This window comes from Sorex araneus, chromosome 3 (assembly GCF_027595985.1).
Source record: "Sorex araneus isolate mSorAra2 chromosome 3, mSorAra2.pri, whole genome shotgun sequence".
Lineage (NCBI taxonomy): Eukaryota > Metazoa > Chordata > Mammalia > Eulipotyphla > Soricidae > Sorex > Sorex araneus.
Genome location: NC_073304.1, coordinates 89,816,509 through 89,837,225, shown reverse-complemented (window position 1 = coordinate 89,837,225; position 20,717 = coordinate 89,816,509). Strand labels below are relative to the sequence as shown.

At 50.3% G+C, this 20,717-nt stretch overlaps 2 protein-coding genes across 3 annotated transcripts; one reads left to right on the top strand and one right to left on the bottom strand.

Moving 5' to 3' along the window:
• Positions 1-8,263: 8,263 nt before the first annotated feature.
• On the top strand, positions 8,264-11,398 carry DUOXA1 (dual oxidase maturation factor 1). Of its 2 annotated transcripts, XM_004609630.2 has the most exons (6): positions 8,264-8,410; positions 8,711-8,768; positions 9,462-9,596; positions 9,865-10,078; positions 10,269-10,486; positions 11,091-11,398. In XM_004609630.2, the coding sequence occupies exons 1-6, from the start codon at positions 8,264-8,266 to the stop codon at positions 11,345-11,347; spliced, it is 1,029 nt and encodes a 342-aa protein (XP_004609687.1). In that variant the 3' UTR covers positions 11,348-11,398. The 2 variants fall into 2 exon arrangements, with proteins under 2 accessions (XP_004609687.1, XP_004609688.1); XM_004609631.2 differs by lacking the exon at positions 9,462-9,596.
• Positions 11,399-12,472: 1,074 nt separating this feature from the next.
• Positions 12,473-20,396, bottom strand: DUOXA2 (dual oxidase maturation factor 2). Its single transcript, XM_004609800.2, has 6 exons — positions 20,250-20,396; positions 14,699-14,756; positions 14,132-14,266; positions 13,681-13,894; positions 13,095-13,309; positions 12,473-12,831 (listed from the first exon to the last, which is right to left on the bottom strand). The coding sequence occupies exons 1-6, from the start codon at positions 20,394-20,396 to the stop codon at positions 12,641-12,643; spliced, it is 960 nt and encodes a 319-aa protein (XP_004609857.1). The 3' UTR covers positions 12,473-12,640.
• Between the last annotated feature and the right edge of the window lie 321 nt (positions 20,397-20,717).

Here is a 20,717-nt window from a genome sequence, read left to right as displayed (position 1 = left end):
AGCGTGGGGGAGCCAGGGCGCGGTCCGCAGCTGCCCGGCCCCGCAGCACCCCGGCCCCGCAGCACCCCGGCCCGCGCGCTCTGACCTGCGGCCGCCGCGTCCCCGAGCCCGCACGGCGGGCTGCCTCCCGGCCGGCTAGCAGCTCGGCCCGCGACGCCGCTCCCGTCGGGCTCCCGCTCCGGCTCTGAGCCACCGCGGGCGGGGCTGCGCGGACTGGCGCGGCGGGGCCAGCGCGCCCCAGTTCCAGGGCGGGGCGGGGCGGGGCGCGGCGTGGGGCGGGGGAGAAGCCACGGGGCCCCGGACCCGCCGAGGTGTTCGGCCGAGACCAGGGCGCTGCAGGTGAGGAGGCGCGCGGGGGAACCCGGGGGAGACGGCCCGTCGGTGTCGAGGGTTCGGCCAGTGCGGCCACGTGGATGGCGCGAAGGGCTGGTCTAGTCCTACAGGTCTGGCGGGGCAGGGGAGTGGGCGGGCGCTGGGAGAATTGGGGCTGTGGGCGGGAGAAGTCGAGGAAAAGGGGGAGAGTGGTCCCGAATTCCCGCCCCTTCTACGGGATGTAGGTCCTGAGACTCAGAGTATCTTACGCCCGCAGATTACGGCCGGCATCCAAGCCCGGCATCCATCCTAAGGCCCTGAAGATCAGTGGTAATCACCACACACCCGCCCCTCGCCACCCCGCCCTCCCCTCCGTGAGAACTGGGGGTCTCGCCGCCTTCCAGCCGCTCCCGCACCCCACCGGATCCCCGAACCGCGCCGCGAGGTTTGTGCTGGAGCCGCCGGGTATGGGGATGTGCGGGGCTGGGAGGAGAAGGAACGCGGGCGCGGGGCGCGGGGGGCATGTATGGTTCTCGCGCACCCGTCCCTTCTCTGCCCAAAGCCGGGGTTTGGGGTGGGAGCGTCAGAGCCCCGCAGCCTCAGGAGTGGTGTGTGAAGGTGGACAGCAATTTAGGATGGAGTTAGAGGCTGGGGTGGGTGCTCGGAAGCACCTCGGCTCCCTACGTCGCGTCACTGCGTGTTAATTGAACTGGGGCTGGCAGGGGGGGTTCAGTCCAGAAAAAGAGCGCGCGTTTTCGATGACAGAAAGCCCATAACTGGTTCCTTTCCCTCTCCCTCACTTGTGCGCGCTGATGATGGTGACTTTCCCGCCCACACGAGGCCGACGACGCGGGCTACCGCACGCGCTTTTTTTTCTAGGAAGAGGCCAAGGGTCGGAGTCGAATGCGTCACCGAGGCCGTTGCAGGAGGGGTGGAGGGTGGTGGTGGGGGGGGGGGGGGACGAGGTGCGGTGGGTCCGGGTTTTGACAGGGCCCCGAAGTGCAGTCCCCCGCCCTAGCCCCTAGGGGCGCACTTCCCATGTCTACTCAGACCACGTTCAGCCTCTGTGGGAATTCTTCAAAGAGAAGGTTTAATGAGAAGCTAAGGGGAGGCAAGAGAAGCCTCATAAGGCTCTAGAAGTCCCTGATTTACAGACATGGAATCATTTTTCCTGGAACTTAGCCAGAAATTTTGGCTTCCATGGTTCAGTACCACCGGGCGCCTTACCCCGCTTCAGCCCTTATTGGGGGTTACTTACCAGGGATTGAAATCTTGTGTTTCCTCTACTTAATAGTTAACTCCTTATTGAGTGCAACGACTCACAAACACAACCCCCCTACCCCTTGTGCCATACACATACACCACATACCCAAGGTTTTGAACAAGACTGTCCAATTTTTCTGACAAGGTCTCCTTAGCCAGCCAGAGCTGTAAACTTTAAAGGGAGTCAACTCCAAGAGAATTAATCCATCACACTCAAGTGACTGCGTGTCACCAATTAGAGTACGTGACAAGTCCAGGCAGGCCACCCACTCCCCCTTTGTATTGAGTTAATATTCCTTACTCTATGGATTGGAGAAAACAGGTGAGGTGGGCAGGGAGGGATTCGAAAGTTATATCCTGTAAAGCTATGTACAAGAGAGCACTCAGCTTTCCAGGTACAAGATGACTTTGGTGGCTGAGGACTGGAGCTAGCACTCAGCTGATTCTATTTTCCCCATTTAAAAAATTGATTGAGATTCTATGATTTGCAAGACTGTAAACAATGGTTTTTCAGGCACATAATTCCACACCCTCCCCATATCCCTCTCCTAAGGACCACACTATCCCTCCCTCTCAACACCCATACCCCGGCTCAATTGTGTGGACCAGTTCTTCGGTTGTGTTGCCTTTGGAGTTTTGTTGGTACCTTTCAGCTGAGTTCCCTGATGAACAGTTACTTTATTTTGTGCCCACCCCTCATACACACACAGGAGAACCCCATTTCATCCCATGGTAGGTAAGGATTGGATAACTGTGTATGAAATAGTTAAAGTTAAATAGTTGAATCTGAAGAGCATGAGAAATGTTTCCATATTTTAGGCAGGCTTAGTCAAGGAAAAGTGTGTCCCTCACCTCTTCAGGTTTGGTGAGAAAGGAGGATTGCAAAATGTAAGGATTGGCCCACAGAGAGAAAATCACCTCAATTTGCCATAGGAGTCTCTGGTGGGGGTTTCTATGTCTAGATAGCTAGTTGTGAAGAATTCTTAACTTCTTGTGTGTGCTGTCTGAACTTGTACAGGTACATTGCATTGTACCTTCTGTAGGCCCATTCCTGTCCAAATGCATTGTATACATACACTATGCATGATGGTGAGCTTGGAAAGAGGTGGGCTAATTGATAAAATGATTTGAGATTCTTTTTCAGGATAAATTATACTACCATATGTAGTTGGCAGAGCAGGGAGGATATTCCTGAGAGAAATTTCAAGTTTTATAGAGAAATCAGCATTTCTGGGGATGGGAGCAGCTCAGTTCCACCTTTTCCTGCAGAAAACCTGTAAGCTTAATAATTCAAACTCAATTGGGATCTGTGTCTTGAAAAATTCATTTTACGTAGGGTAGTGCTAAGTGAAGAACTTGGTAGTGAACTTAAATGAGAAGAAAGTAGCGAGGGCTGGAGCTATAGTACAGCATGTGGGGCATTTGACTTGCACGTGGCTGACCTGGGTTCAGTTTCCAGCATCCCATATAGTCCCCCGAGCACCACTAGGAGTAATTCCTGAGTGCAGAGCCAGGAGTAACCTCTGTGCATTGCCAGGTGTGACCCCCCCAAAAAAAATAAAAGAAGGAAGTAGCAAGGCAATTTTTATCAACTGTCTTTGATGACGTCATCTTAATAAATGGTTTGGAAGATTGAAAATAAGTTAACATTATCCTATACTTCAGATACAAAAGACCTTTTGTTAGTGTTTCTTTGAAGCACTGTGTTAATAGAGATGAGCCATTCTTGTAAAATTTTATAACCTCTCTTTAAAACAAATATAGGGGGCTGGAATAATAGCACAGCGGGTAGGGCATTTGCCTTGCACAAGCCGACCAGTTCGATTCCCAGAATCCCATATGGTCCCCTGAATGCTGCCAGGAGTAATTCCTGAGTGCATGAGCCAGGAATAACCCCTATGCATCACTGGGTGTGACCTAAAAGCAAAAAACAAAATAAAATAAAATAAAACAAATATAGGAATAATGCTAATGTGTGACCCTGACAGAAATACACTCTTATTATTTTTTATATTGTAAATATTCATTTTTAAAGTTACAGAACATCAAGTGTTTATTGTTGTTTTTAGTGTTGTTTTGGGCTCCCCAGCTGCCCTGGAGCCCTGGGAGCTATACCCAGTTGTACTTGGGGGACATGCTGTGCCAGGGATCAAACTCAGGGTCCTGTGCATGCCAGACATGCACACTAGCCCTTTGAGCTATCACCCCAAGCCTCATACATTAATTTTTACATTGCTTTATTTTCTTTATTAATCAAGATTTTTTGTTAATCCCTCACTACTATACAAATTATTAATCCCTCCACCACCACAGCTAGGATCAAAATGATGTTTCAGATTCAATTAAACTAGAACATTTGTGCTTTTAGAGACTCCAAATATTGAAGATGCTTTCTGAAAAATTTATGAAATCACTGAAAATTGACAAGTTGGACAAATCCTTCCTGTCTCCAAGTCCTTAGTCTTTTATTGATGATGTTGAATTGATGTTGAATGAGAGTTCAATATAAGGCAATGAGGGAGCATAGCTCCCTCTGGTGTACAATACAGAAGGAAGCTATATGCAGGGAGAGGAACTTGCTCACAAATTCTTTCTTCTGATCCATAGTTTGTTTAGGATATGCAGGAAAGCAAAGCAGGAAAGCCAAAGTGATGGCACTCAAGAAGATAGGAAGCTAACGGGGCAATAGATTAAAACAGTTAGAGTACTGCAGTGTTATTATTGTTTTAACAGATAGGTTAAAACAGAGCACAGCAGTGTTATTATTGTGATCCTGAGGTATGTTCAAAATGCAATCAAAACTTTAGATGTGGAAACTTCACTTTGGCCTGATGGTGCGAGAGGAAATTTCACAGAGAGGGTAACACAAGCTGAGACTTGAAGGATGAAAAGGAGTGTGCCAAGAACCCAGAGCATTCCAGCACATACAAAGGCATTAAGGCTTGAAAGAGCATGTTAGAGTCAGGGAGAGGCTGGTGGTTTGGTATAGCTAGAGATTAGGAAGACAAATGGCAGAGACAGAGAAAAGTTGGGACCAGATCACCAAGGATTTTATGCATGATTGTGAGGTTAGATTTTTACCAAAACAGTGAGATGATTATATTTGCTTGTTAAAACTTTTTTTCTGACATCATGCAAGGCTGTGTGATGAGGCTAAATTTGGGCTGAGGCAGAATTAAAGGAAATGCATGAATGAAATATGTATGGGGTGGGGGATAGTTTAAAGAGCTGGCATACATGCTTTGCATGTGGGGCCCTGGATTCCATCCCTACCACAGCATGGTCAGTGGCTGTGCCCCACCAGCATTGAATCAGGAGTTTCCCCCAGCACTGCTCAGTTTGCCCTCCCACCAATAGCACAAATATTTAGGGGGTTATGGCTTACTTGACTGATGAGAGGTGATGTCTCCAAAGAGACAGAGCAATAAAACATTAGAGACAATGAATTCAGTGGGTTTTTTTTTTTGCATGTATGTGTGTGTGTGCGTGGGGGGGGGTGGTTTGGCCATATCAAGTGACGATCAGGTCTTATTCCTGGCTTTGCACTCAGAGATCATTCCTGGCAGGACTTGGGGAACCAATATGGCATGCTGGGGATTGAACCTAGGTCGGCCACATGCACATGTTGTACTTTTCCTCAAGCCCCAATGAATTCAATTTGGAGCTTGTTAAAGCTAATGCATCTATAAACATCCGAGTGAAAAGGTCCACAGAATAATTGACTGGTCGGAGGACAATAGGTAGGAGGCTGCCCTCGAAGACAGATTTGAGAACATAAGTTGTGAACCTGCATTGCCCAGAAACTCATGAAGAGCCCAAAATTGGGAGGCAAGACAGAACCCTGGGGAGCACAGACATGTAAGTGGGAGGAAGAACTAGCAAGGAGACTAAGAAAAGGTTGACCAAAAGCAAGAGACCCAGGAGAACTTGGAGTTGTGAGGTCCAGAATAGGAAAAGGTTTGAAGAAACAGGGAAGGCCACAGTGTCAAATAAGAGGAAAAGAAAACTTCCCATTAGATTTATTGTTCCTCCCATTTTTATTGATTTATAGTACTGTTAATGACAGTTCCATTCATACATCATTCTAACACCACCAGAGTGCCTACTTACTCTACCAATATCCCAAATCCTTTACCTATTCAACCTCCTCCCCCAGGTAAACTCAATTCTATAGACTAATGCTCCTATTCTGGTCAATTTTGTTTGTTTGGGGGTTACACCCAGCGGTGTAGTGCTATGGATTACCCAGTGATACAGTCACCTGGATCAAAAGGAAGTTGGCCACATGCAAGGCCAGCAATTAACCCCTGTGCTTTCTCTTCTATTCCTAACCCTTGGTGGCTTAATGGAGAAGCTGGGGGTAGAGAGAAGCCAGTTGCAGTGGGTTATGAAGATAACTCAGTGAGAATACCAGCATGGGTGTCTTTCAAAAGTTTTGTGTGTGTGTGTGTGTGTGTGTGTGTGTGTGAGAGAGAGAGAGAGAGAGAGAGAGAGAGAGAAAGATAGAAAGGGGGGGTAGTATAAAATGATAGTTGCGAAAGACCCACAAGCTCAAGGGAGAAAGTTTCCTTTCTCTTTGTTGCTAAGATAGTGGGTGATAACTTGTTTCAATACTCATAATAACCTTACATGAGTAAACATTATCATCGTTTTTTCAAAAAAGGTCATGGTATTGGAATTGTGTGCATGAGAAATTATTAACAGCATTGTATACTACAGAATCTCAATCTCAATCTCAATCAACAAAAAAATAATAAAGGGGCCCAGTAGATAGTGCTTGCCTTGTACACACTGATCCCAGTTCTATTCCCTGCACCATAGATGGTCTCCACCAGGAGTAACCCTTGAGCAGAGTCAGAAGTAAATCCAGAGCAATGCTGGGTGTGGATCAACCATCTCTCTAGACCACCCCCAAATAACATTGTGTCATTATAGAGGCCAAGTAACTTGCAAGAGTAAAGGTATAATTCAAAGAGCTGCTTGATTCTCTCATTTTTCCACTCTGTCATTTAACCAGACATCACAGGGTCAGACTCTATAGCCTGCCACACCATATGAGACTGCAGGGAAAAGAGCAGAACTGGGATCATTGGTGCTTTGACTTTTTTTTTTCTCATTATATAATTATATTATCCTCTGCTGGTTCCTTCATGCAGGAAGCTATCTGAGAATTTCCTGCCCACATGGGAGAGCCTGGCAAGCTCCCTGAGGTGTATTCATATGCCAAAACCAATAAAAGTTATGGGTCTCATTCCCCTGACCCTGAAAAAACCTCCAATGCGGCACCATTGGGAAGGACGAGTAAAGGAGAGGCTGCTAAAATTTCAGGGCTAGGACAAATGGAGACATTACTGAGACCGCTCCAGAAAATTGACGATCAATGGGATGATGATGATGATATTATATCTATATATCTTATTTTATAGATCTTATTATATACATATATAATAGTCCAAAATAAGATCTCAGATATGAATTATCTTATCAGATGGGCTGTCCTGATTTAATGGGCAGTGTTTTTTGTGCATTTGCTTATCCTTTACAGTAGCACTGTAGCACTATAGCACAGTCATCCTGTTGTTCATCGATTTGCTCGAGTAGGCACCAGTAACATCTCCATTGTGAGACTTGTTGTTACTAGTTTTTGGCATATTGAATACGCCACGGGTAGCTTGCCAGGCTCTGCCGTGTAAGCAGGATACTCTCTATAGTTTGCCGGGCTCTCCAAGAGGGACGGAGAAATTGAACTCAGGTCGGCCATGTACAAGGAAAATGCCCTACCCGCTGTGCTATTGCTCCAGTCCAGGATCCTTTACAGTATGTAAAAGAATAACATATCTGGCTTCAACAGTTTTTCAAACCACCATTTCCCCACTATTCTGTCTACAAAGGGATAAACTAACTCTGAAATAGGGGACCGGCTGAGAAGCCTAAGGCCAGACAGGATTTGAGCAGAACCAAGGCCAGGGAATGTAAGTTAGAGATAGCCCTAGAGCCCCGGAGTTGATGTGTGAGCCAGAAGCTGTCTGCCAGGTGAAGGCAGGTTCTGCTTTAGCGCTTTGGTTGGGGGGTTGGATTTAGCTCTATTGCTCTGGGGTTTCCAGAGCAGGAACCGGCGCATTTCGGAAAGCTGGACAGACAGGTACAGACAGTGCAAGGTGTGAGAACAAGTCTCCAAGGATGTCGTCGGATTATATACTTAGCTCAGCTGTCTGGCCTTTGTTTCTTTGGTGACAGAAGTAGAAAGCCAATCTTTATGTAATCTCTACCTTCTCTCACCCCTACACCTTTACTCCATAGTAAATACAGCTCTTTTTCCTGTCTGCTTGTGCTGGAGGCCTGAGGGAAATAAAAGAGAATTATATTTCTGGAGACAGTCCCAAAGGAAGCAGAAAAGACTAGAGGGTACTGAGGGCCCTGAGTTAGGGAGGCTGCGGGTGAGAGCAGGAGCATGAGGTGACGGAGATTGATTACCAGGAGCCCCTTCCTCCCTCACACACAGAGACGGGAGGAGAGGGATGGCTGCGGGCAGTGCGATGGAACAGTAGATTCTCAGCAGCTCTGAGGGAAGCAGCTGGGTCTAATTTGCTTTCTGCTATACCTCTAGCCCCGAGGACAGTGTGTGGCACAAGAGAGGACCCTCCAGGACACTTTCAGCATCTGCCTCTCTGCGCACTCCTGGGCCCAAATGGCTGTTTTGGGAGACATGTTACCCTTCTACCCTGGCCCCAAGCCCACCTTCCCGATGGACACCACCTTGGCAGTCATCATCACCATCTTCCTCACGGCACTGGTGACCTTCATCATCATCCTGCCAGGCATCCGGGGCAAGATGGTAAGAAACAAGCCCGGCCCCAAGGCTTCAGCCTCCAAGTCTGGTCTCCACGTGAGGGGGCCAGACTCTGGGCCTATGACACTCAGGGAAGACACTGGTACTGAGAAAGCCACCCTGACCCCCAGCTGAGAGCTCCCCACTCACTGATTCAGCAGATCATCACCGAGCAGCTACCATGTGCTGGGTGAGCTCATCTGCACTGGCAGGGGGAATCCCAGGTTAGAGCCCCAAGTCTGGAAGGAGGAAGGGTGGCCTTGCAGGAAGGGACCTCCTCCCTAAACCCTTCCCCCTGTGCCTCAGAGGCTGTTCTGGCTGCTGCGGGTGGTGACCAGCTTATTCATCGGGGCTGTGATCCTGGGTGAGTGCGAAACTAGCTGAATCAGGCATCTGCCTCTGTCTGGTTAGTTCCATCTACAGTGAGCAGCTGGCGTTTCTCCACTGCTGCCTTTCTGTCCAGTCCTTCACCCCACCCCCTTCCTCTGGCACTCTTACCTGAGTCCTGAGGGCAGCACTGGGTACATGCTCCAACCTTTCTCATTCTTTTTTCTCAGAGCCAAAGAGATCAATCACCCTGACTTTCTATGGGAAGAAGGTTTCAGGAGACTGGAGCTGGAAAAGAAGGGTGGAGGGGGGCTAGAGGGTGGGCAGGTAGGTAGGTGGGGAAGGGGCTGCTGGCTTTACTTTGGGAATTTGGCAAATAAGCGGGAAAGTCACTCATAGAAGTTGTGTTTGCAGATCAGAGTTAATTATGCTAAGGGTTTCTTCCAAGATTCAAGAGCAGGTCTCCTCAAATGGGGGTGGGAAGAAGGGAGGGACAGTTGCAGAAGGTGACCACAGGAAATCTTGGATTGGACCCATTTACTCATCCCAGACTGGTTGCTGGCAAACCATCCAGTAGTCTGACCTTGGACTCGCTGATGGACAGAAAGAGATCCCTTGTAGGTCTCCCTCTGAACTGATGGACAGAAAGAGATCCCTTGTAGGTCTCCCTCCTAAGCCGGCTGTGCCCAGACCTCTCTGAGTTCCTGTATGTTCAACTTCCCAACCTCAGCTGTGAATTTCAGTTCCGAGTGGTCAGTGGGCCAGGTCAGCACCAACACGTCCTATAAGGCCTTCAGTTCCGAGTGGATCAAGGCCGAAGTTGGGCTGCAGGTCGGGCTTCGAGGAGTGAACATCACACTCACAGGTAAATGGTGTGTGTGTGTGTGTGTGTGTGTGTGTGTGTGTGTGTGTGTGTGTGTGTGTGTGTGAAAACTGGACTCTAAGTCTGTCCTGATGGAGAACTGAAGGATGGGGGGATGGTAGCTGGGACCTTTCCAGACCGTGGAAGTTTTCTTCTGTCACTTGAGAGAAGTTTCTCACCTTCCACCCAGTGTGGTGAGCCACACATCAGGGAATTGCCCACTCTGGCCCTGGGGGTCCTCCCCACTGAGTATGCCTACCTGACAACCCAGGAACCCCAGTGCAGCAGCTGAACGAGACCATCAATTACAACGAGGAGTTCACCTGGCGCCTGGGCGCAAGCTACGCTAAGGAGTACACAAAGGCCCTGGAGAAGGGGCTGCCGGACCCCGTGCTCTATCTGGCCGAGAAGTTTACCCCAAACAGCCCCTGTGGCCTGCATAGCCAGTATCGCCTGGCAGGACACTACACTTCGGCCACTCTGTGGTGAGGTTGGGACAGGGTGGGCGCTGCCTTAGGCCCAGGAACAGGATTTCCCCTGTCTCTCTTTCACTCAAGGGGGGGTCCCTGGTGGGCTGGGCTGGCATCCATTCTCCTGGGTGATGGGGAAGTCCACAAGCTGGAGACCATCCTGGGAGAGGCCCCCAGGAGGCCTCACTGGCTTCTGGCCCTGTAGGGTGGCTTTCCTCTGCTGGCTGCTGACCAACGTGATGCTCTCCATGCCTGTGCTGGTCTACGGTGGCCACATGCTGTTGGCCACGGGCATCTTCCAGCTGCTGGCCCTGGTCTTCTTCTCCACCACCATGTCACTCAGCCCACACTGCCCCCTACGCCTGGGCCCCATGGTGCTGCGTACCCACCTTGGGCCTGCCTTCTGGATCACACTGGCTACAGGTGAGGACTGCTCCCAAAGAGGGGTTCTGGGGTCAGCAGTAGAGGGTTGAGACCTTCATGATGGGACATTTTGAAGGCTTATCTCTGGGGACCTGGATGCTTTCCCCTTCTTTGAAGCTCCCCCTCTCATGTCCCTCATCCCTGGGATTTCTCTCCAGGTTTCCACTTCCTCTCCTTCCCAGATGTGGCCTCCTCTGCCCCTCCATGTCTCTCATGGCCCTCATCCCCTATAGCTTTCTCCCCCCCTCACTTCTAAATCTAAATCTAAATAAGTCACCCAAAATGTTCTTGTGTCTCTTGTTCCTATCTGAGGACCCTTATTTAATGCCCGGTATATCCCTCTCCATAGTAACCTCCCACATGCCAACAGGACTGTCCACTGTAGTCAAGGGCTCAGCTGCTACCCTGGGTCTCGGCAGAGGGGGATCCATGTAGCCCTTAAGTGTACTCTCTCTCTCTCTATTAGTGAAAGATCAATGGTATCAGCCTATGACTAAATCAGCCACTTCTCTGAGCCCATATTGCCCTCCCATGGTTCAGAAGGTCCTAGAAGATGTCCTTGGGAGAGTCTCTGAGTAACTGACACCTGTTGCCTCCTACCCAGGGCTGCTGTGTGTGCTGCTGGGGCTGGCTATGGCGGCGGCCCACAGGATGCAGCCCCACAGGCTGAAAACTTTCTTCAACCAGAGCATGGGGGAAGGCCCTGTGCTGAACTGGAATCCTGAGGAAGGAGGACTCCTGAGCCCTCGGTACCGCTCCACGGCTGAGAGTCCCGAGCCCCAGAACATCCCGCTCTCAGAGGCTTCCTCTGAGGCCTGTTGCAAGGAGGAGCACCCTGAAGAACCCAACTGTGCCCTATAAGGTTCCTCACCCCAGTGGCCACCTAGGCTTCCAGCCTGGCTCTGGACACTGTCGGAGTACCATCAAGCCACTAACACAGCCCATAAGAAGTTTGTGGCAGGACCCTGTTCCAACCAAGAGGTAGTTCAGAAAATTCCTGAGACTGGGGAGAGACCTCAGTGGGCTGAGCACATGGTTTGCAGGCAGGAAGCCTGCATTGCCTTCTATCCTGGACATTGTGTGGCCATCAAACCCTGCCAGGTGTGACCCCCCAAACAAAAAACGAAACAAGAAAAATCCCAGAGTGCAGAAAAAACACTGGGGCTGCCCATAAAGCCTGTCACTATGTTGGACCAAACCCAGGCTGTTTCTTCCCGGTGCTTGTCTGTTTGCTGAAACTCCAGCTCTACCTACATTGTGACGTGTGGGCACAGTGGGTTCCCAGTGCCTGCCTCACCCCTTTGCTCCTCTTGTTTTCTTTTTCCCTGGGTCCTTTGTTCTTCCCTAACTCCCCAAGTTTGTATGAACTCTTGGTACAATAAAAGACAGCACTGGGGAGGGGAAGAATGTGAAGTGGTCTAAACTAAAATTAACCAACCAGGATCCATTCTCTTGGAAGTTCAGTTCTCAAAGTTTGCTAAATAAGAAGATAGGAGTTGCAGGACACTATCAACATTTGCATTTTGACGACGGCTTTCTTGGCCTTGGGACACCACACTAAATCAACTGAACTTAGTGAATAAGCTCAAAATACGGTCCTTTCCTTGTCCATCCTGCTGGGCCAGGGTGGAAACCTGAAACGGCCTCCTCCGGCCGCTCTGCCCGGTTCCCCGCAGCGCTCACTAGAGGGCGCTCCTCTCACAGAGCCGGTGCGGTTATCCCAAACCCCCAAACGCAGGGTACCAGGCTGCCTCCGATCCCGCCACTTGTTCGGTGCGCGCGCATCCCCAAAGGACTTGGCGAGCCACCGAAATGATCAGGAAATGAGTGTTTTTAACTTTTTTACTTTCTTTTTCTTTTTCTTTCTTTCTTTTTTTTTTTTTTGGCTTTTTGGGTCACACCCGGCAATGCATATGGGCTTACTCCTGGCTTTGCACTCAGGAATTACTCCTTGCGGTGCTCCGGGGACAATATGGGATGCTGGGAATCGAACCGGGGTCGGCAGCGTGCAAGGCAAACGCCCTACCCGAAGAAAAAGTCCTTTATTTACAGTTCATCCTGGGAACTTTTCCCACGATGAATATGACGAGCACGGCGCCCAAGCCTGCGTGAACTAAGGTGGCGGTGGCGTGGGAGTCCGAGGTTGCGCCCCCTTTACAATTTAGTACTAGTTATGACCGCTGGCTCTAACGGCTTGTGAAACGGGTTACTGAGCACAGGGGGAAAGCCGCCTTTCGTATAGTCTCCGCAGTCTTTGAGGCTTTGGTCCAAGAAGATGCGAAGAGCTCCCGGTCGAAGGTAGTGGAGACTCGCCACAGCGACGCCCAGGAGGAGACACAGGATGCCTGTCGCGGCCGGAAGGAAAAGGGGGTGCTCAGCGCTCCGGACCAGCGCTCGATGGCCACACCCATGCACATGGCCACACATTTCCCAAAGAAAGGCCTTAAATAGGTTACACGACATGCTAAGTGGGGCAAGACCCTGAATGCTTCTAAACTCTTCTGTCCTCCCCTGGGAGCCCTCTTTGTAAACTGGGGAGTAACATCAGTACAAATCCCGTGCCGACCCGCAGCCAACCCCTGGTCGTCCGGGTCCCCTCGGTCCTTACCGGTGGCCAGCGTGATCCAGAAGGCGACCCCGTAGTGCGTGGTGAGGGCCGAGGAGCCAAAGCGGAAGGGGCAGAGGGGCACGCTGGAGATGGAGGCGAAGGCGAAGACAGAGAAGAGTACGAAGGCGCCGGTGACGAGCAGCGCCAGGCCGCCGTAGAGCGGGACGGGCATGGAGAACAGCGCGTTGGAGAGCAGCCAGAAACAGAACGCCACCCTGCGGGAAGCGCCGCCGCGCCGTGAGCCCGCAGCTCCCAGCCGCGCGCGCTGCACACGCCCGGACCCGCAGCTCCCCGCCGCCCCGCACCCACCCCTGCCGTGAGCCCGCAGCTCCGCGCTTCGTGTTCCCGGGAGGTTCCCACCCCAGATCTCCCGCCCCGGGCTGGGAGTTCAGTGGCGGAGGGTAATCCCTGGGGGAAACCCGGCTCCCAGCACTGACTGAGTTTCCCGGAATTTCCGAGACACTGGAGGCCCTGGAGACCGACCTTCAGTCTCCCAGCGAGTCTCCGAGCGCGTCTCGAAGCGTCTGCGGCCCCCAACGACCCTGCCCAGCCCAGTCCATCAACTTCTCTCTCCCCCAGGGCTCACCACAGCGTGGCCGAAGCATAGTGGCCCGCCAGGCGGTACTGGCTGTACAGCCCACACGGGCTGCTTGGCGTGAACTTCTCCGCCAAGTAGAGCACGGGATCTGGCAGCCCCTTCGCCAATGCCCGGGCGTACTCCTCCTCATAGTTCTCCCCGAAACGCCAATGGAACTGCTCGTTGTAGTCAATGGTTTCGTTCATCTGCCGCACTGGGGTCCCTGAAAAGCGGGGCAAGGTCAGAGGGGTACGGGCGGGGTGGGGGGCGCTGCACACAGGCGGGGCACCTAAACGCATTGTAATTGGAAAGCTGGGGCGCCAGAGGATTGGATTTGGCAGACAGGAAAATACAAGTCTGTCTCAGAGATCAGAAGCTCTCTGAGCTCCAGCTGCTAATGCCATACGGCGCCCCCACCCATGGGGTCTGCCCGGTAGCTACTGCGACTCAGCCCGCTCACCTGTGAGTGTTATGTTGATACCCTCCAGGCCCACGTGCAGACCGACATGCGCTTGGACCCGCTCAACGCTGAAGGCTTTGTAGGAAGTATTGGTATCGACTCTGCCCACCGACCACTCTGCGCTGAAATGCACAGCTGGGGGGAGAAACACGTGGCGGTTGTGGGGGGTGTGGGGCAGTGGAGGTTTCTGAGAGAAGTTGGAGATAGAATCCAAAGAGGTGAGAAGCTTCATCGTGCAAAAGAGGGGGTGTCCTAGGGTTCCAATGTGTTGTATGAGGTAAACAAGGAAAATTGGCCACTAAAAAAGGTTTGGAGGGGGTTGGGGGTAGAGATAATGCAGGAGGATAGATGCTTGTCATGCATGCAGCTGCTGCAGCCCTGTGGGAGCACCACGTGATCCCCTAAGTGGCAGGAATAGCCCCGGAAACACTGTTTGGTGTGACACCCCTCTCCCCAATTAAAAAAAAAAAAACACTTGAAGGAGAAAGGAGGCAGGAACCAGCCCCATTTTCCCAGGTGCCCTCTACCCATCTCCTTCCTCCCCCATTGGCTGTACCACACACTCACCCACAATTTCTGCACCTATAAACAGACTGAGAAGAACTCTCACCAACCAGAACCAGCGCTGTGGGAAAAGCAACCCATTAGGCCTGGGTACTCTGGTACACGACCAGAATTCCCAAGACTTCCTTGGCCCCATGACACCCTAATATGTAGTGCCCCTGAAACTGCCTCTTCAGCTGGAGAAAGGCAGTCATGAGGATAGGTAGGACAGCCTGTTGACCATCACGGTGAAACTAGATGGGGCCAGAGGCGGGGAAAGAGGGCTCCTCACCACTAACCCCACTTTGGTTTTTTTTTTTCTTTTTGGGTCACACCTGACAATGCACAGGGGTTACTCCTGGCTCTGCACTTAGGAATTACTCCTGGTGGTGCTCAGGGGACCATATGGGATGCTGGGAATCGAACCTGGATCGGCCGCGTGCAAGGTAAACGCCCTACCCGCTGTGCTATCACTCCAGCCCCTAATCCCACTTTGGAACATACATTTTGCCTGTCTTCTTTGATCCCAGAAGCACATGTGCTGCCAGACACATCTCTGAGTTAAAAATGTGACATTCAGGGGGCTGGAGCTGTACAGCGGGTAGGGCATTTGCCTTGCACAGGCCAACCCAGGTTCAGTCCCCAGCACCCCATATGGTCCCCCCACCCCCCACCCTGCCAGGATTAATTCCTGAGTGCAGAGCCAGGAGTAACCCCTGTGCATCGTCAGGTGTGACCCCCCAAAAGCAAAACAAACAAACAAAAATAAAAAGCAAACAAAGAAACAAACTGTAGTTCAGACCACCTAGATGGATATGATTAAATCCACGAAGGCCTCTCTGTATAGAAATGTGAGATTTTGGCAGGAGGGTGTGAAAAATGCTGGTTTTTGCAGGCACTTAAGACAAAACCTAAGTATGTTCCCTTGGTTATTAATACTGTTATGTAGCAATGCAGAGTAATCTGCGGTGTGGTCAAGAAGAGAAAGGAAGGTTTGCCACAGCAGGCAGACCTCTGCTCTGAGCAGTTTGGTGAGGCTGAAACTCAAGTTAGAAAAATGAGAGACCTCAGGATGCCATTGCGCAAAGATGGGAGAGCAACATGACCTCAGATTTAAGGTTCAAACTCTTGTGACAAAGCCTGATTAGGACATTAAGTGGTGGAAAGGGGGAGGGAGAAGAGGCAGATTTAAATAGCAATTACCCAAAGCTCCTTGGAAGAAACTTGCATTCCCCCAGTGTCCCAAAGGATAAAAAAGAAGACAGAGACTTAAAATACAGATTGCCAAGATACTTTTCCCTTCTTGAGAAGCCTGTGTTCTCTCTTTAACATTTTCTCTCCCTCCCTCCCTCCCTCTCTCCCTCCCTCCCTCCCTCTCTCTCTCTCTCTTCCTCCCTCTCTCCCTCCCTCCCTCCCTCCCTCTCTCTCTCTCTCTCTCTCTCTCTCTCTCCCTCCCTCCCTCCCTCTCTCTATCTCCTGGGGATTAAACCTGGGGCCTAAAGCATGGAAAGCATGCACTCTATGCTGAGTGCTTAGCACAGCTTTTGGAAATTTTGAAAAATTTTCCCAAATCAAATTCTGAGTTAAGAAGTATCATAATTGATTCAGTCTTATTTGATTTGCTAAAATTTATTGGGATTATTGACAAATAAGAAGTGATGCTTCCTCAAGTCTGGCCCAGTTGACTGGGCCAGTATCACCTGGAGTGGCCCCTGGGATCCTGAGCATTGCTTGGGAGGATTCCCCCCCAGAAAAAACAAATAAAAGTGAAGCTATACTTTTTTTAGGGTTTAAGTGTTTTGGCACTTCCTAAAAAGTACTGATACACTAGTGCCGAAGCAATAGTATGGCAGGTAGGCAAGGCGCCTGTTTTGCATGCAACCAACCTGAATTCTATCTCCAGCATCCCATGTGGTCCCCTAAGACCTCCAAAAGTGACCCCAAAGTACAGAGCCAGATGTAACCTTTGAACATTACAGTGTGTGGCCCCCCACCAAAAAATATTGATACATTCTCAAACAGTGTTACCATGTATAGACTTGTCTCTGATGCAGGATACTCTGCAGATTTTTCTGGAAACTTGGGAATGTGGGAACTTGATAGTGAAGTCACAGAAAATTTAAGGTCCAGGCCGTTGCTGTAAAGCTTCAGAAATTATTTAAGTAAGAAGTACATTGTTCCAGTGTAGTTGTTGGATGCGAACCCTAAGGCCCAAGTCAGATTCCTAAGAATGTAACAGAGGTTGGAGTTCTTCAAGGAATAGGGGGTGAGGAAGTGAAATATTTTTTCATCCACCTAGCATGGAGTCTCTGTTCCTTCTACTGTCTGGTCAAGAAAGGGCATGTGTGAGCTGAGGATCAGAGCAATAAACCACCCTTGAGAAGAAAGGCTAACATAAGAGTGAAGCAGATTAAAGCTCTCGACATCTTCCAGACATCACTATCATTTGAGTTACGTCTGTGACTACAGAAGGTATGAGCTAGGGCGGTGACACAACAATACTATTTTGATTTCAGCTCTTTAAGGGGTCCTGTAAACCCCCATAAAGCAACAGCTCCTATCATACACATGGAGCTTCTCACACAGCAGTGGTGGGTTGAACTGAGTTGTCGGCTGATCCCTCAGAAGCCCTAGCTGGCCTTTTGCACGGACAACCAGCTCATTCTAAAGGGATTTGTCCTTTACCTTGGATAGCAGGACAGCAGGAGTGTATGATCACAAGTGGTATCTTGCAGGGTCAAGATGTATAGAGAGACATCTGAGTGCAAGTACAAGAAAGGTGAGGCAGTCCTCACTGTCACACACATCTTGGCTCTAACATCCCCTGGCAATCAGGAAACTGCTGCCCTCACTCAGGTACCAGCCTTAACGATTAAAAAGGTAGATAACAATGCATTATTGAAAAAGAAATTGTAGATGCCTGAGAGATAATATAGAGGCTACTTGCCTTGCACATGGCTGACCCTGATTTGATCCCTTGTGCTTCTTACTTAAATTATTCCTAAAGCTTTACAGCAATGGCCTGTGACTTCACTATCTGTGATTTCACTATCTATCAAGTCCCCAAACCCCCAAGTTTCCAGAAAAGTCTGCAGAGTATCCTGCATCAAAGACAAGTCTATACATGGTAACACTGTTTGAGAATGTATCAATATTTTTTGGTGGTGGGGGGGCACACCCTGTGATGCTAAGGGTTACTTCTGGCTCTGCACCTCTTGGAGGTCTTGGAGGACCATATGGAATGCTGGAGATGGAACCCAGGTTGGCTTCATGCAAGGCAGGTGCCCTCTCTATCTGCCTTGACTGATTGACTGATACCTAATATGGTCACTGAGACCACCAGGGAGTGAGTGATCCCTGAGTGCAGAGCTAGGAGTAAGTCCTGAACATAGTGAGGAGTGGCACCAAAGTGTGCACACGAGGGGGGGGGCGGGGGGAGGGAGAAAGGGAGAGAGAGAAAGAATGAAGGAAAATAGTTGACTTGTGTGCAAAGCATGTGCTCTAGCCCCCTCAGGTACCCCTCTGGTCACTCACCCAGCAAGTCTGAACAGATATCACCGTCCCACGACCTCCCACCCTGCCCAAACCTGTCCTTTCTGAACACTGAAATGTCCCTCAGGAGTAAAACCATCCTTCAGTATTTGCTTCACCTGTGCCATTATGCAAACAGAATGGCATGCATTTAGACCTGAGGAGTCTACTATCATAGTTAATTTTTGGTTTATTTTGGACCACACCCAGCAGTGTTCAGGGCTTACTCCTGGCTCTGTGCTCAGGGTATTACTCCTGGCAGTACTCTGAGAACCATTGGCGGTACAAATAAAGCACCTTAACCTCTCTGTTATTTCTTCAGTCCACTATCATTGTTATTAAATCACACAAGTGAACAAATATACTGTTATAAATCATGATTTGTATTATGGGGATTTCTTATAGAAAAGGAACTCACTAATACTGGAAATCAATGTCTTAAACTAAGTTTTGTCTCAAATGTGTCTGTATGCTGGTGGAATTTGCCCCTGCAATAGTCAAAAAGCAGCTGAACAGCCCTGTCTAGGCTAATGAGGTCCCTTGCTGACTGCCTTGATAGCACCTGGAGCTGGCTATCAAAAGACACCTGCTGACCATCAAGCTGGACCAGAGAATTATAGGTGCCTCATAACCACCTTCTCCGCATTTGGGGTGTGTGTTTCACTTGCCTTCTTATTCCCAGAAACTGCCAAAAACAAAACACCTTACCTCTAAGATAAACTATAGCAACAAAAATTAATTAAAATGTATTTTTTAAAAGATAAAATGTATCATTGAGGCTACTGGATGATGTATGTGATTAAGCTCACTAAAGATTTTTGGATAAATTTTAAGATGTGGTGGAAGGTGCAAAAAAAAAAACACTCTTGTTTTGACAAAGGTAAAGTCTCAGAAGGAAGTACCCTTGGTTATTAAAACTACCATCTTGCGATATGGGGTGCTCTGCTGTTTTCTTGGGTCTCTCTTTGTTTATCACATAGAGTGGGACTTGATTTCAGATTATTCCTGGGATCATCTTGAGGCTGTATCCCCAACACCCTGGTGACTCATTCGCTTTCCCAGTTACATTCTTGACATTTTGAAGGGAAAGCAATCTTTGAGGAGGAAGCAGTCTTGCTTTTTATGCAAGACCCCCTGGATTGGTGGCATTTCTGATATTCTTTAGCTTTGCATTCCACACACACACACCCACTTCCCAGTCCACCCCAACCAACAACTAGTGGTGAGGATGAAGGTGTCTCTGACTAGTGATCTCCCATTGCCCTCACTCCCCCAGCCAGCTAATTCCTGATCCTGCTTCTCGCCCAGCTCTCTGCTGCGATGAGGATCAGTGAACCCAGAAGTGCTAGCAAGGATCACCTCCCCCAGGAGAGGGAGGCCCTGATCTGGTCTTCAAGTAGAGGAGGTAGGTATACAGTTGATCAGGTTTTCCTAGGCACACCAAGATCCCCAGCAAACCAACAGCTGACCAAGGTGAGGGGCTGAGTCCCCCTAGACTTGAGAAACTGACAGTCTAGATGGTACAGGGAGGTGTGTGTGTGTGTGTGGGGGGGTGTATTTATGGAAATGTATCCAGTGTCCTACAACTTTGCATCCTGTGCTGGGGTTTCTCAGTTCATGGGATGAGAGAGCTCATATAGGTTCCTCTCAAGCAGCAGTTTGGGGGAAACAGCAGTCTAAATAGTTTGGGTTCTGTTATCTTGGCCCAAAAGTATTGCAGAGGGCAGAATGAGGGTGGAGCTGCTGTCTGGAAGAGGTAGGTCTATGCTGCACATTGAAGACTAGAGTTGGGCCCAGGATTCCTGGACTGGGCACCTACTCTGCAGCAACCTCCGAATGCCCCAGACATTCCTAGGATATCTTGTACATGAGCCACCCCTGATCTCGCAAAAAGGGAACATATGGACCTGGCTTTGGCGCCTAGGAGTCTTTTCTCTCTCACTTTGACTATTCACGGAGGTCCTTGCTCAATTCTTACCTGTCTTGAGCCCTTCAGTGGCGCCCCCACCACACCCCCAGACCCAAGCTGTTAGCGTTCCCTTACCGAATGGCCACGAATCCCGGGCAAGATGAGCAGGAAGCTGGAGGCCAAGGCCAAGAACACCACAATGACGATGAGCAGCGGGACGCTGAAGCCCGCAGCGCGGGGGGCCTGAGGGTAGAAAGGTAGCACCCCATCCCACAGCGTCATGCTGCCGGCGGTGGCCTGGAGCTCCGGGGAACCGGGTCAGCGGACCCTGTGGGGGGGACCCCGGCTCACTTTTCTTTATCCGGCCCCTCGGCGTGCGAGGACTGGCCCCAGTGGGCTGGTGAGATCTGAGCCCTCGGCTGGCCGCCCTCAAGAGCGCGGAGCTGGCTCGGGAAGAGCTGGCCGCGCGCGCGCAGAATTCTTTCTCACGGGTTGCGGCCACACACGTAAACCCGCCGCTTCAGGCGAGTTTGCGCCGAGTTTGAGAGTTGCGCCGGGCGGGGCCAGCTTTTATAGCAGTGACCGCTGTGACTGAGGCGAAGC

Coding starts and splice junctions, on each gene's coding strand:
- DUOXA1 (XM_004609630.2), top strand. CDS start 8,264: ATGGCTGTTTTGGGAGACATGTTACCCTTCTACCCTGGCCCCAAGCCC. Junction 9,597..9,864: donor AGTGAACATCACACTCACAG/GTAAATGGTGTG, acceptor CTGACAACCCAG/GAACCCCAGTGCAGCAGCTG. Junction 10,487..11,090: donor CTGGATCACACTGGCTACAG/GTGAGGACTGCT, acceptor CCTCCTACCCAG/GGCTGCTGTGTGTGCTGCTG.
- DUOXA2 (XM_004609800.2), bottom strand. CDS start 20,396: ATGACGCTGTGGGATGGGGTGCTACCTTTCTACCCTCAGGCCCCCCGC. Junction 13,895..14,131: donor TATCAACATAACACTCACAG/GTGAGCGGGCTG, acceptor CCCGCTTTTCAG/GGACCCCAGTGCGGCAGATG. Junction 13,310..13,680: donor TATGCTTCGGCCACGCTGTG/GTGAGCCCTGGG, acceptor CGCTTCCCGCAG/GGTGGCGTTCTGTTTCTGGC.